Source organism: Phocoena sinus, chromosome 16, assembly GCF_008692025.1.
Source record: "Phocoena sinus isolate mPhoSin1 chromosome 16, mPhoSin1.pri, whole genome shotgun sequence".
Lineage (NCBI taxonomy): Eukaryota > Metazoa > Chordata > Mammalia > Artiodactyla > Phocoenidae > Phocoena > Phocoena sinus.
Genome location: NC_045778.1, coordinates 10,858,822 through 10,882,119, shown reverse-complemented (window position 1 = coordinate 10,882,119; position 23,298 = coordinate 10,858,822). Strand labels below are relative to the sequence as shown.

The following is a 23,298-nucleotide window of genomic DNA, read 5'->3' as shown; positions in this document are numbered from 1 at the left end:
AAAAAAAAAAAAAAAAAAAAAAAAATCTCATGAAAATGTCAAAATATAAACACAAAAACCACAACCACCACTACAAGAAAACCAAATTTGACCTATGATCATAGAAGAAACTGAAAATATTTCTTAGGAAGCCTCTACATACCTATGCATGCCTGCCAAAAATGCTTAACCTGAATCTTAACGTGAATCTAACCACAGCACATAAACAAGAATGACTATTTTTAACAATGCATGATAAAATTTATGGAGAGCTTCCCACTCTTCTTCAATGTCCATATCTAATAAGTCAACTAACCAGAGGGAGAAAATAAGACCATCATGAAAGGAGGAACTAGAATGTTACTCCTGTCAGAACTCTTGTCAGAGTTCCCCAAGCCACTTCACAAGTGACTAATATTTTCAAGTTGACTATTAAAGATATGGAAGAAAATAATATAGAGAGAAGGCAGCCTTCTCTGAAGAATACAGCCATTTACTTACCATCTTCTGCTAAGATCTTGGCTGCATCTTTATCCTCTTCCCACTTCCCAGTCACGAAGCAATCTCTGATACTGTTCATAACCTTATACAGAAAAGTCAGCTTAGTTGACAGGCTCCAATCATTCAATAAATAACTGCTTTGAGAAACAGTAGGTGACAATTTGCCTTTAAATACTTTTCAAGACAGTTCTATGGATATTTTCATTCCAAGTGGGCCTATGAAATAACTTTGATGTATATAGTATAACAACAGATATAAAAACATAAATATTATAGCATTAACCAGTGGATAGGGAAAATAACATCAGCCCAGTGACTTCATAAGTAAACAAACAGATATTTACTAATTCGTTAATCCAGACTTATCATGGCTGTTTGAAAACGTAATTCCTCTGCCAAAGACAAAATGTCTTGTATGAGCCCAACAGTACAAATAGTATTGATGAGGCTCCCAGTTCCAGATCTGCCAGATCATCCAGTACACACATGTAGTGGATGCTGGATGCACCTCTCAAATACAGGCTAAAACTTGTACACAACTCTCTATTTCAGACTGCTTCCTGGGGAACCTGACTTAGGACAGCACATGTCAGTCACTGCCAAGGGCTCAAAAGCACACATAAAGAAATCTTCACATGGGTCCCGGCTTTCAATCACATTTTGATCATGATTCACATTTTTCAGATACAACCTCACTCTCAAAGAGTAGCCTTGAAGCTAGCATGATTACAATGGATGCAAAAGCAAATCTGCTCATTTATTCATTCCTTCATGCCTACAATCACTCAGTATTTACTGAACATCTACTCTGTGCCAAGAAGCTTTGCAGGCACTGAATGGCAAACTGTTCCAAAAGATCCTTGCTTTCATGAAGTTTAACAATTGACTTAGGGGAACCAGAGACCAAATAAATTTTAAAAAATAGACCCTCCAAGATAAAAACCCTCAACAAACTTAGAAGGGAACTTCTTAAATCTGATAAAAGGCATCCATAAAAAACCCCACAGTTAACATCACACTTAATGGTGAAAGACTGGGAGCTTTCCCCTTAAGATCAGGAGTAAGACAAGGATGTCTCCTCTCATCACTTGTATTCAACATTGTACTAGGCGTTCTAGTCAGGGCCATTAGGCAAGAAAATAAAATAAAAGGCATCCAGTTTAGAAAGAAAAACTATCTCTATTCACAGGTGGTATGATCTTGTGTATAGAAAACCCTAAGGAATCTACTGAAAAACTATCAGAATAAATGACTTCAGCAAGATTGCAAGATACTAGATCAATATACAACAGTAGGGCTTCTCTGGTGGCGCAGTGGTTGAGAGTCCCCCTGCCGATGCAGGGGACACAGGTTCGTGCCCTGGAGCGGGAGGATCCCGCGTGCCGCGGAGTGGCTGGACCCGTGAGCCATGGCTGCTGAGCCTGCGCGTCTGGGGGCTGTGCTCCGCAACGGGAGAAGCCACAACAGTGAGAGGCCCGCGTACCGCAAAAACAAACAACAACAACAACAACGACAACAAAATATATATATATATACACAACAGTAAACTTTATTTCTATACACTAGGAATGAATATCCAAAAATGAAATTCAAAAAACAGTTCCTTTTACAATCACATCAAAAAGAATACTAGGAATAAATCCAACAAAAGACGTGCAAAGCTTATACTCTGATAACTGTAAAACATTCTTGAAAGATCTAAATAAATGGAAAGGCATCCCATGTTAACAGATTAGAAGACTTGGTATTGTTAAGGTCTCAATACTACCCAAGTCAATGCAATCCCTATCAGAATCCCAGTTGGTTTCTTTGCAGAAGATTCTGCAAAGAATTCTTTGATTCTAAAATATAGAAAACCCAAGGGAGCCAGAAAAGACAAAACAATCTTGAAAAAGAACAAAGTTGGAGGATTCACACTTCGTGATTTCAAAACTTATTACAAAACAATAGTAATCAAAATAGTATGGTACTAGCATAAGGACAGATGTATAGATCAATGGAATATAATTAAGAGTCCATAAATAAACCCATGTATCTACAGTCAAGTGATTTTCACCCAGGGTGCCAAGACAAGGCAATAGGGGAAAGAACAGACTTTTCAACAGGTGCTAGGACAACTAGATATCCACATGCAAAAGAATGAAGTTGGACTCATCTCACACCAAATACAAAACTTAACTCAAAGTGTATCAAAGACCTAAACGTAAGAGCTAAATTATAAAACCCTTACACAAACCATAGGAGTAAATCTTCATGATTTTGGATTTGGCAATGGTTTCTTAGATATGATACCAACAACAACAAAAATACAGAGAAATTGGACTTCATCAAAATTTAAAACTTAGTGCTTCAAAGGGCACAGAAAAGATAACCTACAGAATAGGAGAAAATATTTGCAAATCATATACCTGATAAGGGACTTGGATCCTGAATACATACTCAATGATAAAAAGACAAATAACCCAATTTTTTAAATGGGAAAATAGTATGAATAGATATTTCTTCAAATAATATATTCAAATGGAAAACAAGCACATGAAAAGATGTCTAACATCATTAGCCATCAGGAAAAGGCAAATCAAAACTGCAATGAGATATTACATCACACCTCCTAGAATGGTTATAACAATAAAAAACAAGAAAAACAACAGGTAATAACAAGTGTTGGTGATGTTATTCCAATGCGGAGGACTCAAAAGCTATATATACTGCTGGTGGGAATGCAAAATGGTATAGCCACTTTTGAAAAAACAAAAGGGAGAACATATAAGAAAAAAACTTCAGGGGACTTCCCTGGTGGTCCAGCAATTATGACTCCGTGCTCCCAATGCAGGGGGCCCGGGTTTGATCCCTGGTCAGGGAACTAGATCCCACATGCTGCAACTAAAAGATACCACACACGGCAACGAAGATCCCGCGTGCCACAACTAAGACCCTGCACAGCCAAATGAATAAATATATTTTTTCAAAATAAAGGAAAAAACTTTAACTGTTTTTAGTAATCATATTAATAGAAACACGTGTAATGTTATTCTGACACTTCTATGTATAACTGGGATAAAGCAAATAATTACACAATTTTCTAATTTAATCATCTTCAAGTTCAAACAGGAACTAATTCTACAGTGGAAAAACAAGAGATATAAACAGGAGATAAAAGAGATTAAGTAAGAAGCCTGTAGTCCTGACTCTGAATTGAAAATGTATGTATGAATTTTCCTAGCTCTGGTCACTGAAAAGGCCTAGAAACAATGACCAACCCATAGCAATGAGTATACATAGACCTAGACTGTGATGTTGAAATACCATTTTGTACTAAGGAAAATCAGGACTTCTTATGGCTGTTTCCAAGTCTGGCATCAGAAATGTACAAGACGATACTGGAACACCTTATCATATCAGACAGCAATGAAGCAATCTAAGGACTACTAGGATCACGTCAAAAGGACTCAGGAGCCAATTTGAAGAGACTCTCACTGGTCACAGATGCGATAAATATGATCATCAGCAAGGATAACAAGTGCAGTGAAAGGAAACACATCAACTATATTTAAATTCATGAGTTAAAAAAAAAACTTAAAAAAAAAAAAAGAGTCACCTTTGGGGAATCGTTCTGAAAACTGATAAAAATAATCAAGCATTTATACTGCTTATATGGAACTGGGTAACCAAATAGTAGATGAGAAGTTTCTCTTTATAGAAGTATTCCAGCTAACAAGAGGAATTTGAACAAAATATCACCATTTTACATCCTTAACAAATTAATGGATCTAGGCATTGAGCATCAATAGCTAACATCACAAGATGATTTTATGTGCCTCCTAATGAAAAATCACCACCACCTAGGAAGCAGTCTTGCCAAAAAATCTGAAAACAAAAAACGAAAACCTCAAACCTAAATCTAATCAAACTTCTAGATGCATTGTCCAGAGGGTAGCTACAACATGTGGTTATTTAAATTCTAATTAAAATTAAACAAAACTTAAATAAAATTAAAATTTTAGTTCTTCTGTCTCACTAGCCACATTTAAAGTGCTCAATAGCCACAAGTAGCCACATAAGCCAATTCTTTACCCATCACCATAGACAATTCTATTGGTATTGCTCTGTACCAATTTATAGGAAATACAGAGAAGAGTGAAGTCTGACAGACCGCACATAGGGATGCAACGCGCCCAGGAAATCCAGAATATGAGAAACTCTACACATCAAATACTTGGTTTCTTAAACAAGTGAAAAGGTAAGGAAAAAAGAGATGGGTGGAGGGGAATATTGTAGATTGAGAGATTTAGAAGGCATGGAGAAAAATAAACAAAAATAACCTGGTAAAACTAAACTTTGGTGTTCACTGATACACACTTGAAGGATGAAATTATAAAGAAAAGAAGGAAATGATTACCATAAGAGTCGTGATTCCTTCTGCAGGGAGGATAGGCCTATGACTAGGATGGACACATGGTGGTTACAGAGGTACTCACCTAGTAATCCATTAAGTTAAACAATTACTTTTATGTGGTTTTCTATAATCTGTATTAAATTTTACCCAAAAAATGCTTACATAAAAATCTCGTAAAGTGCACAAGTGCTACCCAGTGAATTAAAATACATAATATGATAGTCATTGGGCCTCCCTGAGGAGTGACATTTCAGCTAAACCAAATGATCAAAAGAAGTCAGCCTTGGGAAGATCAGAAGAACATTTCAGAAAAGAAAACAGAAGACAAGAGGTCTAAGATGGGATTAAACCTGGCAAGTTTAAGAACTGAATGAATTCTCTAGTGTGACTACAGGGTGATGAGTGGGGGAAGAAAATTTACCAGTGTCATGGATTCCTGTTTGCTTACAAATAGTAGAAATTATAAATGTTAACTCAGGGATACTACGTATCTCCTAGTTATAAAACACAAAGTATCTCAAATGTATGAAAACCTACGTGCAATGCTTCAAAATAAAGATTAACAATACTATTCACACTAAGAGTTGAAAACTAACACACCATTGTAAAGCAATTATACTCCAATGAAGATGTTAAAAAAAAACACAAAAAATAAGAAGCAAATAACAGGTAGGCAATACTGAAATCACATAATCTTTTAAAAATATTCCCTAATTTTCTCATAAGTCAAACACACTATTTATATTCAGCCTCACCTCCTCTAAATCCCAATCATGGGGCACCTCCACATGAAATCTGGAGCAGTCCAAAGAGTCAGCCTTGTGCTTACACTCGCTGGCAGACTGGCTGACACGAAACAACCCTCCGAGCTCTTCCTTGGTATCACCATCTTCTTCTTCGTTATCCTCTGTCACTAAAGAGACCACCATGATAGAAAAGTGAGAATAAATCCACCCACTAGAGGACTAGGGACTGAGGGTCTCTGTTTGCAGTAGGTATGGTGTGTGCCCCTGAGCACATCAGCCACAGACACAGAAAGGCCATGGAACTACTGCTGAGCAGGTCTGGAGGACATCTGCCCTCCTGCAAGGCAGCAGCAAAGTGTCCATTGAGGAGGGAGAATACTGGGGGATGGGGCAGGGAGGGGACATTTAAAGACAGAGCTTTCAATTATAATAAAGAGTTTCTCTTGAAGAGTGCTGAGTCTCTAATCACTAAGAGTACTTAGACAAAACCTGAATGGAAGTCAGTAAATACCAACCCCCGATTCCACGCTCCTACCTCACATATACTCCTTGGCCTTGTTCTAACCATACAGTAAATAGGGACCACAATATCAGGTTCACCACTTTATTTTTTGCATTACTGAGTCAAGCTCTTTCCAAAAAGAACATATAGACAAATTTAATAAAATATAAAATCAGAGGAGAAAGGCGAAAGGAAAAAACAGAAGGAGTAATACAGAGCACTCATTCTCAGAGAGGAAAAAACACCTTTTCAGGCAGAATTATTTTTCTGGTACTAAATTCTACAAAAAAATTCATGAAGGATTTTCTACAGGGGGTACAAAACGGCATAATGAAGACTATTCTTATCAAAAGTTTTATGGCAAACCCATAAATCTACTTCGTACAACTGATTTACGGTCCTCATGAGCTGATGATTAAAAACATCTGCCAAATATAAACTATGACGCCCAGGAATATCTTATGGATATCAAAAGTACCACCCAAATCCTCTAACCAATTTCTTCATCTCCTTTTCAGAAAATAGTCTAAGAAACTAAAATATTTCTAGATCTGAACCAGAGCTCCTTTACCTGTCCCATAAATGAGCTTTCGAAGGTTTGGAGTTGTTTGTTGCTGCCTCAGAAAGGCCTCAGCTGCCTTCCTGGAAAGGTCTTCCTTCCACTTGAGGGCACCTGAAAGGACCAACACAGACATCAGTTAAGTCTGCTTGTCTGTCCTCTCTGCTTCAAGCTCATCACTCATTCATCCTGAAATCCTTTAATGAGGTGTAATACTTGAACAGTTAACAAAGTCTCCAAAACAGCAGATCCCCAATGGTAGACATTCTATTTGTAGAACATTTTCAGTGCCAAGTTTGTAACGGCAGTTAAATTAAATTTAAGCATACCTGAAGTTTCTGTGGAATAGTCATTTTCTTCCTTATAATCTTCCTCTCTGAGTAAGTCTTCTATATCACTGGTCTCATCAATTAAGTTCTCTGACCCCAGTTTCTGACTACTGACCACTTGAGAAGGCTCTGGAAACTTTTTCCTAATAACCTCTTCATTTTCTGAGTCCTCCTCCTCTGTACTGAGAGAGTTTTCTTCAGATTCATCTTCAGATGCAAATGCCTCTTCAGCTGTGCAATGACCTGAATCTGAAGTGGTGAGGGTTGCTTTTTTCATTGTCAAAGACTTCTCCAGATTCAAACTATCACTCAGATCATTAGTTTGTAACAGTCCTGGCTTACCACCTTCTCTAACAGCTTTTGATTCTAAAATATCCCTCTCTTCCTCTGCAGTGGAATCCTCTTCTTCAATGCTTTCATCAGCTTCCTCTGTTGCTTCTTCTACTGAGCTTCTCTCAAGGTCATCATCACTGTCAGCAAACGCTGGCAAATCCACCTCAACGTCTTCTTCCATCTCAAGTTTTTGCCGTTTGATACCTTTACCAGACATATACTGTTTACCAGTCATTTCAGCATCTTCCCCCTCTTCTGTTTCATCATCACTAGAGCTATTTTCCAACCTGTCACCTTCAGACATTTCTTTATCATCTTCATCATCACTATCTCCGGAATCATCTTCTTCATCTCCAAAAATGGCTTTCCGACGCACTCGACCAGTTTTTAAATCCACCTGCTTTTCCTCTTTTGGCATCCACAGCCTATATTAAAGAGAAAATGCAAAATAATTCTGTTTGTACAATAACAAGCTAATCTGCAAGTCAATAAATATGCAAAGAAATAGAAAATAATGTCAAGGAATGGTTTTAAATGACATAGCATATAAAGGAATGATGTGATAAATACTGGAATAGTTAATAAGCAAACTCATGCATATTTCCATAACACCACTCTACAAAAGAACTTATAGAGAAAATAAAGAGATAACCTTTATTAAAAAACGTCTAATTTTAGAAAGAAACTGCTCAAAAGGGAAGTGAGTGCTTAATAGATCTTTTAGAAGACCCATTAGTTCCAAGCTTGAAACAGATGATCCTTAGAGAAATGGCTGACTGCAGGTCCAAGACAGGGAAAGTACAAAATAAGCCTGGAACATCCTGCTGTCAGAAAGCAAAAAATGCTCAAGCACTAACAGGGACACGCCAAAAGGACACAGAAGACAGACTGAAGGGACAATATAAGCATCACAAAGACTAATGATAGTAATGGGATAATAACAAATATTTTTTAAAAACTCCATTCGTCAACAGTGATACTAAAATAAAGGGGTGAAAGCTCTTTGTTAAAGAATGCCAGCTAACGAATGGAGAAGGAATAACTAAGAATATTCCCATTTTGAAATCACCAATGCAATGCTTGATGAAGAAGAATCATCAAGATGCCAAAAATATGGGATGAAATAAAAAACTATCAAGCTATTTAATGTAACAGTATTATATAAAACTGCAAAAAAAAAATTAGAAAAATACTAAAAATTGTACTAAAAGAGAATGGATAAGTTTGAATACATCAATAATAACAAAATGATGACTATATATGAGGAACTATATAGAAAAAGGAAATGTTCACAATATAGAAATAAAAATTTTACCTGTATTATAACTGTAACTATGTTAGAGTACCCATGTACACAAGGATAATTACAGGAATGCTCAAAAATGAAAAGAGCTAATAATAATGATCGTAATAACAGGGATCTTTTAGTGATACTTCTTATCTGTCAGGCACCATGATAAGTAGCTTATGTGCACTATTGTGTTTAATCATCACAACTCCTGTGAGGTATCAGGAAATTAATTGATTTCCTCAAACTAGTAGGCCCACTGCACTTAATTACCATGCTATACCATCTGCTAGTTAGAGGGCAGCAGATGATTTTTTCCAAAAAATTTTTCCTGCTTTTGTATATACTTATAATAAATGATAAATCAGATGATCTCAATCATTTTCAGACTAATTTTTATTGGCAGTCATAAACCACTACAATAAAACCAAAATACCCACTATGTATAAATATACAAATTCCCAACCCAGACTGATAATAATTCACATAGCCCTATATTAGTGGAAATTAAGCCACAGGAGATATTACAACACAATCTAAGTAAAAATTTTAGAGACAAGGTATGTGGCTTCTGGACAGCAACCTGAAAAAGTTCCCTGACTCTGCTTGTTATTTTGGCCGTTAAAATAAAGCCAAGTGGCCTCAAGACTCCTAAGAAACAAAAGCAACCTATGGAAAAGGTTTTGTGAAATTTAAGGAATATTCTGAGTTTGTTAAAAAACTGAATCCTTCATATGATTTCAAGAAAATACTTCCATGTAATGTCACGTAAGTAAAGAGCCCTCAGAAATACAAGCATGTACAAAGCAAAAAGCAAAACCAAACAACCTGGAATGAATCCCACCAAAACGTTTTATGATGGCTGAATGATGTATGACATAACCTTATGTAATATAATTTTTTTTTTAAGAACACAAAAACAGCACACTTACCCTTGATTATCTATATCCTCTGACACCAGTGGTTTGGAATCAGAAAACAGTGTCACTCTACTTGAAGCCATCTTGGCATCAATAGTGGAATGGGTGGAAATGAGACTCTGGACCAGTTCATGGGTGGGCCTCACCTCCTCCTGTCAAGGCCACCAAGAAAGGGAAAGTGAGAAATGCACAAGGATTCTGAAGAAAAATACACTGGTTTCAATCAGTTTCCCAAAATTACCTTAAACACAGTTCCTGAGAACCTTTCTTACTGCCTCAAAAAAAAAAAAAAAAAAAAAAGAAGACGAAGAAAAAGAAGAATTCTTACAAGGCCTAAAATTGATCTCTGTCCTCATTAAACTTTTCCAAAGTACATGGGGTATACAGTCTGATAACCTAAATACTGTGTTGCCAATGCTACAGAAAGCATTTACAGAAAAACCCCATTTCAGAACAGTCAAAGAAATAAAAATCTGGAGTCTATTTTTTAAAAATCTGTTACCTTTGATACAAAAATTGCACTTCAAGGAATTTACTGCATAAAAAGACCCCTCCCAGTGGGCAAAGCTGCATGTGCGAAGGCACTCACTATAGTACTTGCTCAAACCAGGGGAAACTGGGACTGAGCCCCATAGCCCTCCAAGGATTGGTTCAGTAAACAAAGTTTATCTATACGATGAAATACTACACAGCTATGAAAAAACTGAAGCAGTTCTATGAATACTAACAGGGGAAAAACAGATTCACATATTCTTAGGTGCCCTCAAAAAGTTGCAAAAGCATTTACAGTTGGATCCCATATAGCAAATACTATTTCTAACACACAAATACCATATATATGGTATCTGCAAATAATATATAATAATTTAGATATATAATCTAAATAAATATGTATATGTTTAGAGAAAAACAGAAAAAAAAAAAGAGAATGACCAAAGAGAGCTAGAAAACATATTGATTTTATATGATGAGAAATGGGAAGTACAGGAACCAAACTGCTTCCAAAGCTCACATTGGGGACATGGGATCCCCTGTGTGTCTCGGCAGCAGGGAGGTATGGAGGCTGTGACTTTTACTTTCTGCTTGGTGCAATTTAAGTATTTTGAACATTTACAATATGCACTGTGGCCTTTATCATAAATATGACTAAAGATAAAAAGCTTCAGTAAATAAAAGGTGACTACATAACTTCCCGTGACTTCCCTCTCACCGATTCCTGGAAGCCATGGCTGCCCCCAAGGTCAACATAGACCGCATCTTTGTCATACAGCACACCACCAACTCCAGAGAAAGGTGCATACACCAACTTCTCCTTCTCATTTAAACAGCGCTTCTTTTGCTGTTCAGGAAGGGCACAGGGGTCTGGGAGGAAACTGACGTCACTCACAGCAAAATCTCCTACACCTGGAAGACAGACACAGGAAGATAGCTTCAGCTGACAAGTGACTGGTGGCAGAAATGGCCCACGGTCGGAAGGCTTCAACCGCAACAAGGGCACAGTTTGACACTAGCACTGTATCTCTTTAGCTAAACACCATCAGAGCAGAGGAAATTTGGTCAACTCAACACCTTGGGTGGCCAATGCAGAGCTGAGTTAACTCTTAAAACCTCCAGGAAGATGGCTCTATCTTGTTTGGCCATTTTTCAGTTTTCCTGAGAAATGAAGTCATCCCAAGAGTTTTACAAATATAGTATATTTTACAACAAAAGGATACCTGGTATGTGAATTTGGCTTTTATTTTTCAAGTGTCCTCCTCTTAGATAACCATAAAGAGACACCTTTCGGTCACACTTGATATTTGTTCGAATATCTTCTGGGTTTGTCAAATCTTCCATCCTAGAAAAATAAAATCCAATTATATGGCACAAATAAATGTCATAGTTCTTGTACCTCTCTTCACATTTCAGTGATTCATCACATTCAGTAATCCACTACACATATTGTTTAGAAAAGTATAGAAAATACAGAAATAAGGGAGCAGAGTTCACCATCTACCAGGGGCAAAGGGAAAAACACATGACTGCATCTCTCTCAGGCTCTACAGGATACACATTCCACAAGCAAGACACCAAAAATGGGAAACAACATGGCCCTGGAGTTGAGGAAAAGTAGAGAACATATCCAGAAAAACCATTTATGGAAGAAGATTAAGCTTTGACCTGGATTTTTTAGTGTGGCTTGGATTTTGGCAGGTGGAGAAAGGGTTTTCCAGACTGACAAAATATATGAAAAAAGCATAAAGGAAGGAAAGCAAAGGGCACATCTGAGTGACTGGAGCACTACAGTCCAAAGGCAGCATCACTGAAAATTAAGGATAAAAATGCAGGATGGGGCCCACATCCTGTAGCCTTAAATGCTTCAGAATCCTCACATTTTTCTAAACATTTCGTACTTTACTCCTGAAGCCACAGCATCTTTAAGTAATGATACAAAAAAAGTAGATATTTTCCATCAAGTACATTTCTCTCACCACTATTCAATAATAAGACAAAATAAGCTCTATTATTGTTCTTTTCCAAACTTTTTAGCCTTGAAACATATGGGTCAGGAAGAAAAAGTTTGCATTCACTTTTTACCTGTCTGCCAGAATATAAGGGTGAGAAGTCTGCCATGTAAGAGGCCTAAACTTCATAACTGTAATAAAACGGCCCAGATTGTGAATTTCTTGGTTTTGATATTCTCCGTGTACCATTCCAGAAAGGTAAAATAGCTTGGCACCCTAAATATTAAGAAAAACAAAAAATTAAATTTCAATGAAATTCTTGTCAACACTGCACCAAAATAAAGGGCTTTAAATAAGAAGCAATCCTAAGAAAGGGAGACTTCTATTGACCCACTGTGCCAATGCTTCCAGAACTTCTCTGGCTTCTTTCAGGACTCATCTTTTTAGGGCTTTGTACGGACAGAACTGCAAATATATTTAGTTTCAAGTCAAGCAGTGGCGTCTATCTGGAGTATGGATACATAAGGAACAGTGAGGCTCCAGGGCACAGAAAATATTTTATGACCGATGGGACACAACACAGTAGTATGGGGGAGAGGAAGGAGTGGCAGTATGTGTGTGCTACAGTTCCTGGTCCTGTAACAAGGAAAAACTTTGGACAAATTCTATTAAATTACAAATCCAAAATACTTAGAGCCAGACACTGCCTGGTGCTGGGGGATGCAGAGACAAATGAGACACATCAAGAGGCCCAGAATAAAGACTATCTCAAGGAAATATTCTAGGGACTATGAACAGATATAATAAGGAAACTAAGGAGGTGATCCTGTAAAGATGTTTGTTAATCTCTCCCACTCATTCTATTTTTAAAGGATTAGAGTGTTAGTATTCAATAACTAATTCGCTTCCTACCGGGTAGACTTCTGTCCAGAACCTGTGTTTTAGTCGCTTCTTTGTCTTCTTCAGTTGCTTATTATATTTAAAGGAATCTAGGTGAGTGAGAACACCCATAATTTTAGGAAAGCCATGTACTTGACAGATGTTTAGGAACTCGAATGTTTCCATTTCAAACCCAAAGCTGGCATCTATAAGCATCAGAACCTAAAAACAGAAGACACAATTTCTCAAGGAGGCTACCCAAAATAGACCATCACCAAACTATGGCTCATGAGCCAAATCTGGTCCATCACTTGTTTTATAACTAAAGTTCTATTGGAACGCAGCCATGTTGACTTGTTTACATATTGTCTACACCTACATTTGTGCTACAACCACAGTTCAGTGATTGCAATAGAAACTGGGACCTACAAAGCCTAAAATATCTACTATCTGGCCCTTTATAGAAAAATTTCACCAACTCCTGCTCTAGACTAAATCAAATGATTATTTAGGGAATCACCATGATAGAGAAAACACTATCCTTTGACTTGCTCTAAAAGGCAACCTTGACACAGTCTCAACCATGTTTCAAGAATGTGCATATATGAGAAATAACTCAGAAAGGACCAGATCTAATTTGGCCCTTACCTGAAAAGTCCTCACTTCAAGAAATGAAATTTGTTTGTTTGTTTGTTTTTTGTGGTACACGGGCCTCTCACTGTTGTGGCCTCTCCCGTTGCAGAGCACAGGCCCTGGATGCACAGGCTCAGCGGCCATGGCTCACAGGCCCAGCTGCTCCACAGCATGTGGGATCTTCCCGGACCGGGGCACGAACCCACGTCCCCTGCATCGGCAGGCAGACTCCCAAACACTACACCACCAGGGAAGCCCAAGAAATAAAGTTTTTTGTAAGGTGTTCTTAAGCCAAATAACAGATCTCTAACAAGGAAACCAAATAACAGATCTCTGATAACCAAAAGAATGGGAGGAAGTGGTAATCAATGAAAAAAAGCATCAAAAACATGAAGAAAGCCAAACATTTTTGTTGCAATCTCCTCAGGGGAAAAAAAGTTTTCCACTGGGAGTATGTAGTAAGAAAGCTCTACCTTAGAAGTTAATTGGTAACATGCAATTGCTCAGAAACTAAAAAAGTCTACCAGTTCAGAACTGAGTCAAAGGATAGTCATGGATGGTAATCTGTAAGAAAATATAAGTACATAAGACCAATTTTTAAAATTTATACTCTTCAAACATGCAAAACAATTTCATAGTTGATTCCTAGCGACTTAAGACATCTCTGTCCTCATCTTTCTGTAGCTAACTAAAAATAATTGAAAAAAAAGAAAAGAAAAACTTAATCTTTGATTAAACTAGGGAACATTCATAATCCTAAAGCACAAAATACATGAAGGTGGACCACTGAGCATCGTGAGGAAGCATAGCTGTGTGGGCTGGCTGTGGAGTATTCCTACACCCCATTTGATACCATGGCGTGACAAGTTGCAAGCAATCGGTTGTAGAGTCAGAAGAACAGGTGGGTGGCAAACAGTCCCTGAGCTGACAATCTTTGTCGACTGAAGATAAGTAAAGCCTCTATTACTCCAATGTTCATACATGTGCATGCGTGCACACACACGCGCGAATCCACGTACTGTGTGCCTTCACTGTGACTTAGGAAGCTTTATGACCCAGAACAGAGCAATCAACATTAAGCTAGGCTGGGCTTCCCTGGTGGTGCAGTGGTTAAGAATCTGCCTGCCAATGCAGGGGACACAGGTTCGAGCCCTGGTCTGGGAAAACCCCACATGCTGTGGAGCAACTGGGCCCGTGCGCCACAACTACTGAGCGTGTGCTCTAGAGCCCACGCGCCTAGAGCCCACACACCTGGAGCCCATGCTCCACAACAGAAGCCACCGCAATGAGAGGCCCGCACACCGCAACCAAGAGTAGCCCCCACTCGCTGCAACTAGAGAAAGCCCGCACACAGCAACAAAGACCCATTGCAGCCAAAAATAAATAAAATAAAAATAAAAAAACATTAAGCTAGGCTAAATAAATAATGGTACATACAACAGAATACTTAAAAATAATGAGGTTGAACTTAGTGCTTATTTTACACCTCCAAGACATACTAAGTGAAAGAAAGCAAAGCACAGAACACTGTGTATGATAAACTGTGTGCTTTAAAAGGGTTATATGTCTATTTATATATGTATCTGGAAAATACTGCTGAGGGGGACTGAGAGACTAGGGGTCAGAGCAAGGAAAGCAAAATCATGCATCATGCATACCCTGTAGCACAGTTTGAATATCTTACCAAACGCATGTGCTCCTTTTTAAATCTTAAAAAGATGTATATGAAAGGCATCTTTCTTAATATGTGTATGCTTTTAAGATTAGTATACAATATATGTTACATAAAAGAGAAACTAATGACATGCTGAACTATTTCAATCATTTCAAGTACACAAGATTTAATAAGTTTATACTATTTTGTGTTGGCAATAACACACTTATTTTTATTAATGGCAGCATTACATATTCAAAATTTGAATGGTACTTATTTTCTGATATTAAGATGGTACAACTGTAACATCTATATTAAATTACTTTTTATTTTAGTTTTAGGAGACTTCCTGAGTCAAAGGGTAAAATCTGTAGCTCATTGTCCCAAACAGCTCTTCAAAGGTGTTAAATAAAAAAAAAAAAAAAAAACCAACGAGGTATCCGTTACCCCACACTTCCTAATCAATACGGTTTAATTTTTTTTCCTTTTTGGCTTATTTTTGCTAGTTTTTTTTTTTTTTTTGCGGTACGCGGGCCTCTCACTGTTGTGGCCTCTCCCGGAGCACAGGCTCCGGACGTGCAGGCTCAGCGGCCATGGCCCACGGGCCCAGCCGCTCCGCGGCACGTGGGATCTTCCCGGACCGGGGCACAAACCCATGTCCCCCAATCGGCAGGCGGACTCTCAACCCCTGCGCCACCAGGGAAGCCCTATTTTTGCTAGTTTTAAAGGTAATTAACAGACATTAACATTTCTGTAAATGCAATCAAGGCTGTACAATTTCCAGATGCTGAGTGCAGTACAGATTTTCTGTTATAAACTGACAACTTCTCAAGGGTAATCCATGAGATTTTTTACCCAATATGGTAAAAAGATCCATATTTTATCATAATCATTAAGAACAGAGTTTCTGGCACCATCAAGAGCAGAATTCTCATCCTCAGAAAAACTGCTTAACTCCTGGGAGCCTCGACTTCATCATACGTAAACTAGAGCTAACACCTACTTACCTCTAAGGCATACTGGGGAATTAGATGAGCTAAATTTGTAGAAAGCTGTTAGCACAGTGCCTACTAAGGGTCCAAGAAATGGTACTATTATAAACTTGTATGTATGTATGCATATCTTAATGAGTTTTTATTAGCTACATTCATTAAAGGTTTTCTCTGACCTACGGTCTACTTTTAGATTTCAGAATACATTTCATTATGCACATTCTATTTTTACTATAACAATTATTGTCATCATCAATTCAAACACATCTTTTGTATCCCTGATGATACTCATCATTTTTTTAATAATCTTAAATCTTTCTTCCCTTCAACATGGGATAAATAACCTACCACATTGCTGTAAATCCCCATCAGAAACCCATGCTGCCCCCAATGACTTACCAAATCTGCTACTTTAGCCAGATCAATCATCATGTTAATGTCACATCCACATTCAATAATGGTGAGTCTGCGCTTTTTACCTATAAGTGAAAAGATGAAAATTTTACTTTTAAAAAGCCTTGGAAAAAATCTGTTAACTCTAATTATTATTTTTAATTGCATCTAGTAAAGCACCTTGTACATTCACAAGAGTATGCCAGAAGTTCATTTTTATAGGAGAAAACTGATCAAATAAAGTAAATATCAAATAAAGTAAACTAGTTTTCTTGTTATGTTCTCTAATTTTAAAATAATATCAAAAGCCTACCCATAAGAATCAAGTGCTCAAATAGGTAAAATTCCAACTGGAATGGGCAGACAAGTAGGCTTCATGATGGCTGTGATCCTACCGTTCGGCAGTGGGCCAAACCTTCTATCTCTATCAAAGCTTCCCCTGTTCTCACTACAGCGAAAAAACCCTCAAACCTAATGCAACAGAATGTTCATGGAGCAATCATTATTTCTAAATTAAGCTAAAAGAAATCAGTCAAAATGATGGGAATGCCTTAAAGAAAAAAAAAAGCCTCAATCCAACTATATTATTACTATGAGAAGAGATTTCAGATTCTACCACTGCCATCTAGGAATTTGTTTCATCCTCCCTCAGACTTTAGAAACATCACCATTTCCCAGAGCAGACAAGTTCTCACAGGAAAAAGAAAGGAAAAACTCCCTCACTTCCACAAGAACGTGGCTTCAGGAGGGCAAACAGGTGCACCTGGTACATAGCAGGTACTCACTATCTGTTAAATGAAGGTGCTCACCATAATCAAGCCAGCCTGCCCAGGCCTGCCACTGGCAAATCCATACAACAGTTACAATAGGTATACATCTACACCATTATTGTCTCTGGGAATCTATCCTTTTCTGAAGCTACAGCCACCTTAATAAAAGTACAAGAGCAGTAACATGGAGTGACAATATTACTTTACCATTTACCAGTGAAGAAAATGTTAAACAAAGACATGCATGTCCCACAGATGACAACACCTGCCATATCAGTCTGTGACAGCACCTCCTACCTGACACGATTGTTACGGGGCCTCTGATCTCTGTCAGCTTCTGCCTGGTAAAGTTCCGAATGAGGCACTGGATCAAAGTGCTCTTTCCAACTTTTGGGGGCCCCATCACCACTACCACTATTGGTGGGGGCTCTAGTGGAGTTCGATCAACCACTGGAATGTGATGCTTTTTTGTCTTCAAATCCTGAGTCCTATTTGTTTAAAAAAAAAAAAGTAAATTCACTTTCAAAATATAAAAGGCATCATCTCTAGAAGCACAAACTTTAAAGAGAGCAGAACAGACAATATGTGAATACAATTAGCTTGTTAACTTCTGGCGCCAATCCAAATAACCACTTCAGTAAATACATACAACACAATAGCAGAGCTGAAAACTATACACACCTTAAATCTGATTGCCTTATTAGTTGACTTTAATAGTTTAAAAAGAAAACAAGAGGCAAACATGGAGGCAGTGTACCATAATAAATAAAAGGAGAGGCTATTGGGTTAAATTTGGCTCTCCTACTAGGAGAAGTTAATTCAATAATGTTTAAAGTACACTGCCTTTAAAGTACATATAATAAGGACCCATTAAATAAAGCTGTTTAATACTACATACTCCAATTATATGAAACATATCCAGAAAATAACACAAGCACACCTGTTACCATAGAGATTGTTTAAAGTTTACAAACAAAACAAATTCTATAAAGAAAAACTCTTTTTCTCTTGGACAAAAGAACCCAATCAGTGTGCAGATGCTGGAGGCAAAGTGACGTCCACAGCAAAGACTTCTCACATTTCAGTAAAAGAAATATGACTTGCATCTCCATGTCCTTCAGAGTTGGAACAGACTCGTGAACCCAAACCTCTGGAGAGGCTCCTACTATTTACAAAGAATAATTGGAAGAACCACTAGACTCCAGCTAAACATACCTGTGAAAGGATCTCGCCATCCGCACAGCAGACTGGACTGCAAATGCTTTGGGGTTTCGCTTCCGGGCATCTTCCTCATCTCCAAGTTGGAGATCCTGCAGATGACGTTTCTTCTTCTTTTCAGCTTTGGGCCCACTGTTTTTCTTTCTATGTTTCTTCTGGTCCTTCGTCTCCATAGTAGCTTTTTACCAATCCACAACTAACTCTAACCTACAGTGAGTTGGGTGGGGGCAGGGGAAGCATTTTACAATCCAGAAAACACCCAGAGAAAAACAGTAAATTTCATCTACTTCTTTACGAAGAGATATATATTTATTTACCCAACAGGTGTGGAAACTGCTTAACGTTATCCCGGCTTTTGGCACTTCCCTGGTGGCGCAGTGGTTAAGAATCCACCTGCCAATGCAGGGGACACGGGTTCGAGCCCTGATCTGGGAAGATCCCACGCGCCGCGGAGCAGCTAAGCCCGTGCGCCACAACTACTGAACCTGAGCTCTAGACCTCGCGAGCCACAACTACTGAGCCCTCGTGCCACAACTACTGAAGCCGGCATGCCTAGAACCCGTGGTCCGCAACAACAGAAGCCACCGCAACGAGAAGCCCGTGCACTGCAACGAAGAGCAGCCCTCGCTCACTGCAACTAAAGAAAGCCCGGGCGCAGCGACGAAGACCCAACACAGCCAAAGACAAACAATATAAAATAATTATCACCAATTTCACTTATCTCTATTATGCTATCAATTAGTTACCTCTGCTTAAGTTACTTTTTATTTGTCTTAAATGTCTACATTAGCACTGTCCATTTCTGCAATGATGAAAATATTCTATATTTTCAGCACAGTAGCCACCAGCCACATGTAGCTACTGAGAACTTAAAATGTACCTAGTGAAACTGAGAAACTGAATTTTAAATTTTATTTAATTTTAATTAATTCAACTCTAAATTTAAATAGCCATATGTGACTAGTGGTTATCATACTAACTCAGCCCTAAATATCAACTGGACTAATGAAGTGGCCTCCAAACTTACACTATTTTTAAGATATTTTATTCTGAAAAACTAAATCATTTTAACAACCCTCCAACATAATAGCAGTATTACTTTTACAACTGTTGAATATGTAAAATTTTCAAGTTCTAATACTCATCTATATGCCTTTAAAAAACAGCAGTATCTCCGTGCGTGAGATCTGACTGACTCTGGATGATGCCTGGACACCACATGGATTTGTAGAAACCCTTACAATGATTTCTGAGAGGCCCAGGAATTTATGGCCCATAAGTGGGAAACCACTGGATTAGAGTTCTTTAGAAAATTGGGTCGCATACAATCTGCTGCGCTTGCTTGAAAAAAAGAAGGGGTGGGGTGGGGGGGGTCACTTCATTCAATTAAGGTACTGAATTCATTTCAGTTCGATATACATTTGCATCGGCCTATAATGCACTAGGCATTGTGCATGGAGATGGCTACAGCTGCGATCTGAACTAATGGAAGAAATACAAACCCATGTCTTCTGTACCATGCTATAAGGGCCGCATCAGAAGTCTGCACAACCGCTGGAGGTCAGCCAGAGGTTTCCCACGGACACACACCAGAGGAAACAGAAAGTCCACATATACCAGCATAATGTCAAAAAATCCTAGCCGGGAGTCAGGAGAGCTGGGTTCTAGGCACGCTTTCACTAAACAGCTGTAAAATTCCAGAGACATTATTTTTCATCTCCACTATATTTGGGTTCCGACTTGTACTGATGCCTTCCTCCTTTTTTCGGGGTATAGGGGTGGGAAAAGCACAATTTGGAGTCCACAGATCTGGCTCCGGTTTAAGTCACCTGCTAGGATTACCCCGGTAGGAAACGACCTCTCACCTCTCCCTGTCACCTCCTCTCCCGGTACCGGCTCTCTGCGTGAATTCATTCAGCACTTCTCCGGCAGGTACCAAATATGTCTGCCCGGGCCACGAGGCGCTGCCCGGGGGCAGACTGTCCGGGAGAACCGAGCGAGGACCTTACCACGCGCGCGACTCGCGACCCTCCCGGAGTCCCAGCCCCGAAGACCCCACCGCCGCCGCCTAACCCAGCACGCGACCGTTACCGGGAACGCAACTGCGGCTCCTCCTCAGGCCTGCACAGACAGCGCCGGAAACGGAAATGCAACGTACCCGAGGACTCTACACGCCGGCGGGAAACAAGGAGGCCAAAGAAAGAGAACTGCGGAGGGACGACTTTCAGGGGAAAGCCGAAGGACGGCTCGTGATTGGCTGAGGGCGGACGCCGGCAAACTCTGCGCGGTGCTCTCCACCTGGAGCCCCGCCCCGCCCCGCCCCGCCCCGCCGCTTCGCAGCGCAGCGTCCGCACTGCACTGGTGATACCCTGAGTCTCCGAGCCCCGGGTGCAGCGCACGACCGAGTTCACCCGGAGGCCGTGGTGACGGTGCGGCATGGTACCCGCTCCCTGGTTCGGGACAAAAGCCAGAAATAACACATTTATCCTGGTCATCCCGGAGTCACTGCGCCGGCCCACTCCTAAAGCCCCAGGCACTGCGTCCTCCGACTGGCCCAATGGAATAGCACTCGGCTGGGAGTCTCAATGGCTGGTCCGCTTGCTCATCCTTAAAGATGACAGAGCTGGAGATTTTCCGGACGTCTTTAGTGCTAGGACCCTCTTTTGCTGGGACCAACAGACTCTTAGGACAGGGACAGACTCTGACCCAGCACGAAATGCTTTGGCCTTTCTCTGTTGCAGGAAAAGCTTTCCCTGGGGGATGCCCGTCTTGCCGTTTTCTTGAAGCACAGCTTTGCCTTCCCAGGGCTCTGCCCATTCCCACCTCTCGGGTGAGCTGGAATGCCCTAGTGCCTACAAAGCTAGGTACATTTTCAGAGTTTGAATCTCCCTCTTGTCTTGGAGGCTTTCTTTTCAATATGATCCCACCAAAGCACCCGAGGCTCAGTTCTTCTACCTCACAAAACTAGGCTCATGTATGCTTCATGCCTTTTCACAGCGGACCTGTTCTCTTCCTCAGCATCCCACAGGTATTCACTCTGCCTACACTACACATTCTGTGCTGTGCTTGGGAGGCGACTGTATAGGGCACACACTTCTCTCATCTGTGAAGAGCTTATAATTTTGTGACATCCTGCAACACTGTTCCCCTCACTTCTTGGAGATTTCAGTGTACAGGTACGTAATTCTTCTAACAACCTCTTGGCTCCATGAATCCCACTCTTATCCTCTTTCTTACCTCAGACTCTCACTCTCCCTGTGATCACACATCCTAGACTTTGTCCCGTTCAAGGAATGGAAACCTGGAAGCATCCCACTATAACCACCACCTGCTTTCTTTATAGGTTATAATGCCCTCTAATGCCTGTTATAATGCCCTCTATAACCTGTTATAATACAGGTTATAATGCCCTCTAATGCCCTGAAATCAAGACTTCGTAACCCTGCCCACACCTCCAACCCACATCGTACTACCTTATTCCCTTATGACTTCTCCCTCCCTAGTAACCTAGCTTAAACTCCATGGTCAATCATTATCAGCAGTGTCTTGCATCCTCAACTCCCTCACCTCCCTGTCGCCTCATCATACCTGTTTGGTAAATTGAGAGCCCTGGATAAAGCCAATTGCCCATCTACTCCATACTACAGCAGTGCATGGCTGGAGGAAAACCCAGAACCATGCTGACTACCCTCACTTTAATAATTCTAACTTTGCCTGGTCTATGCCATTCTTCTAAATGTGTATTTCACACCTCCTCTTCTCTCTTCAATCCTTCTCACCACCTCCCCCTTCCTTGCTTTCTACTTCACTGAGAAAATGGAAATGGAGACTCCCGCCACCAAAGACTTCCACCACATCCAGCTGTGTCCCTCTCTGCTGCCTGCCTGTTACTGTAGATGAACTACCCCTGTGTCCACCTAAAGGAATTCTGTACTTGAGTGCTGGATCCCATCATCCCTTACTACTCCAGGGCGTCACTCCAGCCCGTCTATTCTCTCCCCAGCATCATCAGTCTTTATTGAACTATTCCCATCACACAGCACGTAGTTATTTCTCTCATCTTCAAAACGAACTCCACTTGACCCCATTTCCTCTGTTACTGCACCTTTCCCCTGCTCCCCTTTGAGGCAAAATTTCACAAAAGAGCTGTCAATATGTTTTCTGGTTCCTCTCCTCCTATTCTTTGATTCACTTTGCTCCCAGAATACCACCTACCACCCTGGCTGCTCCTCTACGGTGGCCTTTGCTGGTTCTCCCACTCCTGCCTGACCTATTAAAGTGACAGCCCACAGGGCTCAGCCTTTGGTCTTCTTCTGTGTCTATACTTATTCCCTTGGTGATTTCATTCTGTCTTTTAGTTTTATATCCTATCTGTATCAGTCACTGATTGACTGTAACTGTGCTACAAACTCATCCTTCATTACCCACTCTGCAAAAATGGAGTTAGGGCCTTTATATTTACTTTGACACTGGTATGATGTTAGGTTTTGTCAATAGAGGGTGACGGAGAGACTTTGCAGGAGGAAGCAGTCTTTCTTCCTGGTTCTGCTGTGCTTCATGGCTGGGCTTCTGAAGGTGGGTACTTCTCCAGGGCCAGCTCTTCCGGTATGTGGTGGCCAGCAGCCCCCCATTCCCCCATCCCAACTTCCCAGCAGTTCTGTCGTGGCATGACTCTCCCAAGACACCGCCCCTTTCCCCAGCACCTAAAGAGGGATTTCCAACAAGTTCCAGTGATGCAGCACCACAGGGACTCCCCTGACAC

At 40.0% G+C, this 23,298-nt stretch overlaps 1 protein-coding gene across 7 annotated transcripts in view; it reads right to left on the bottom strand.

The window, feature by feature from the left end:
• The window catches only part of BMS1 (BMS1 ribosome biogenesis factor), a 46,018-nt gene extending 25,326 nt beyond the window's left edge, over window positions 1-20,692 (bottom strand). For 3 of the 7 annotated variants that reach the window (XR_004346270.1, XM_032608828.1, XM_032608834.1), the window contains exons 1-13: window positions 20,628-20,692; window positions 18,534-18,743; window positions 17,616-17,806; window positions 16,555-16,634; window positions 12,910-13,098; window positions 12,131-12,273; window positions 11,269-11,390; window positions 10,764-10,957; window positions 9,566-9,705; window positions 7,013-7,770; window positions 6,696-6,797; window positions 5,632-5,789; window positions 481-562 (exon numbers count right to left, since the gene is read on the bottom strand). Coding sequence is in view for 6 of the 7 variants with exons in the window: in XM_032608828.1 (XP_032464719.1) it covers window positions 481-562; window positions 5,632-5,789; window positions 6,696-6,797; window positions 7,013-7,770; window positions 9,566-9,705; window positions 10,764-10,957; window positions 11,269-11,390; window positions 12,131-12,273; window positions 12,910-13,098; window positions 16,555-16,634; window positions 17,616-17,806; window positions 18,534-18,709 (2,335 nt within the window). In the remaining variant the exon portion in view is untranslated. Of the gene's footprint in view, window positions 1-480; window positions 563-5,631; window positions 5,790-6,695; window positions 6,798-7,012; window positions 7,771-9,565; window positions 9,706-10,763; window positions 10,958-11,268; window positions 11,391-12,130; window positions 12,274-12,909; window positions 13,099-16,554; window positions 16,635-17,615; window positions 17,807-18,533; window positions 18,744-18,853 lie in introns of all 7 variants that reach the window. The other 4 variants (XM_032608832.1, XM_032608829.1, XM_032608830.1 and 1 more) reach the window with 4 other exon arrangements.
• Between the last annotated feature and the right edge of the window lie 2,606 nt (window positions 20,693-23,298).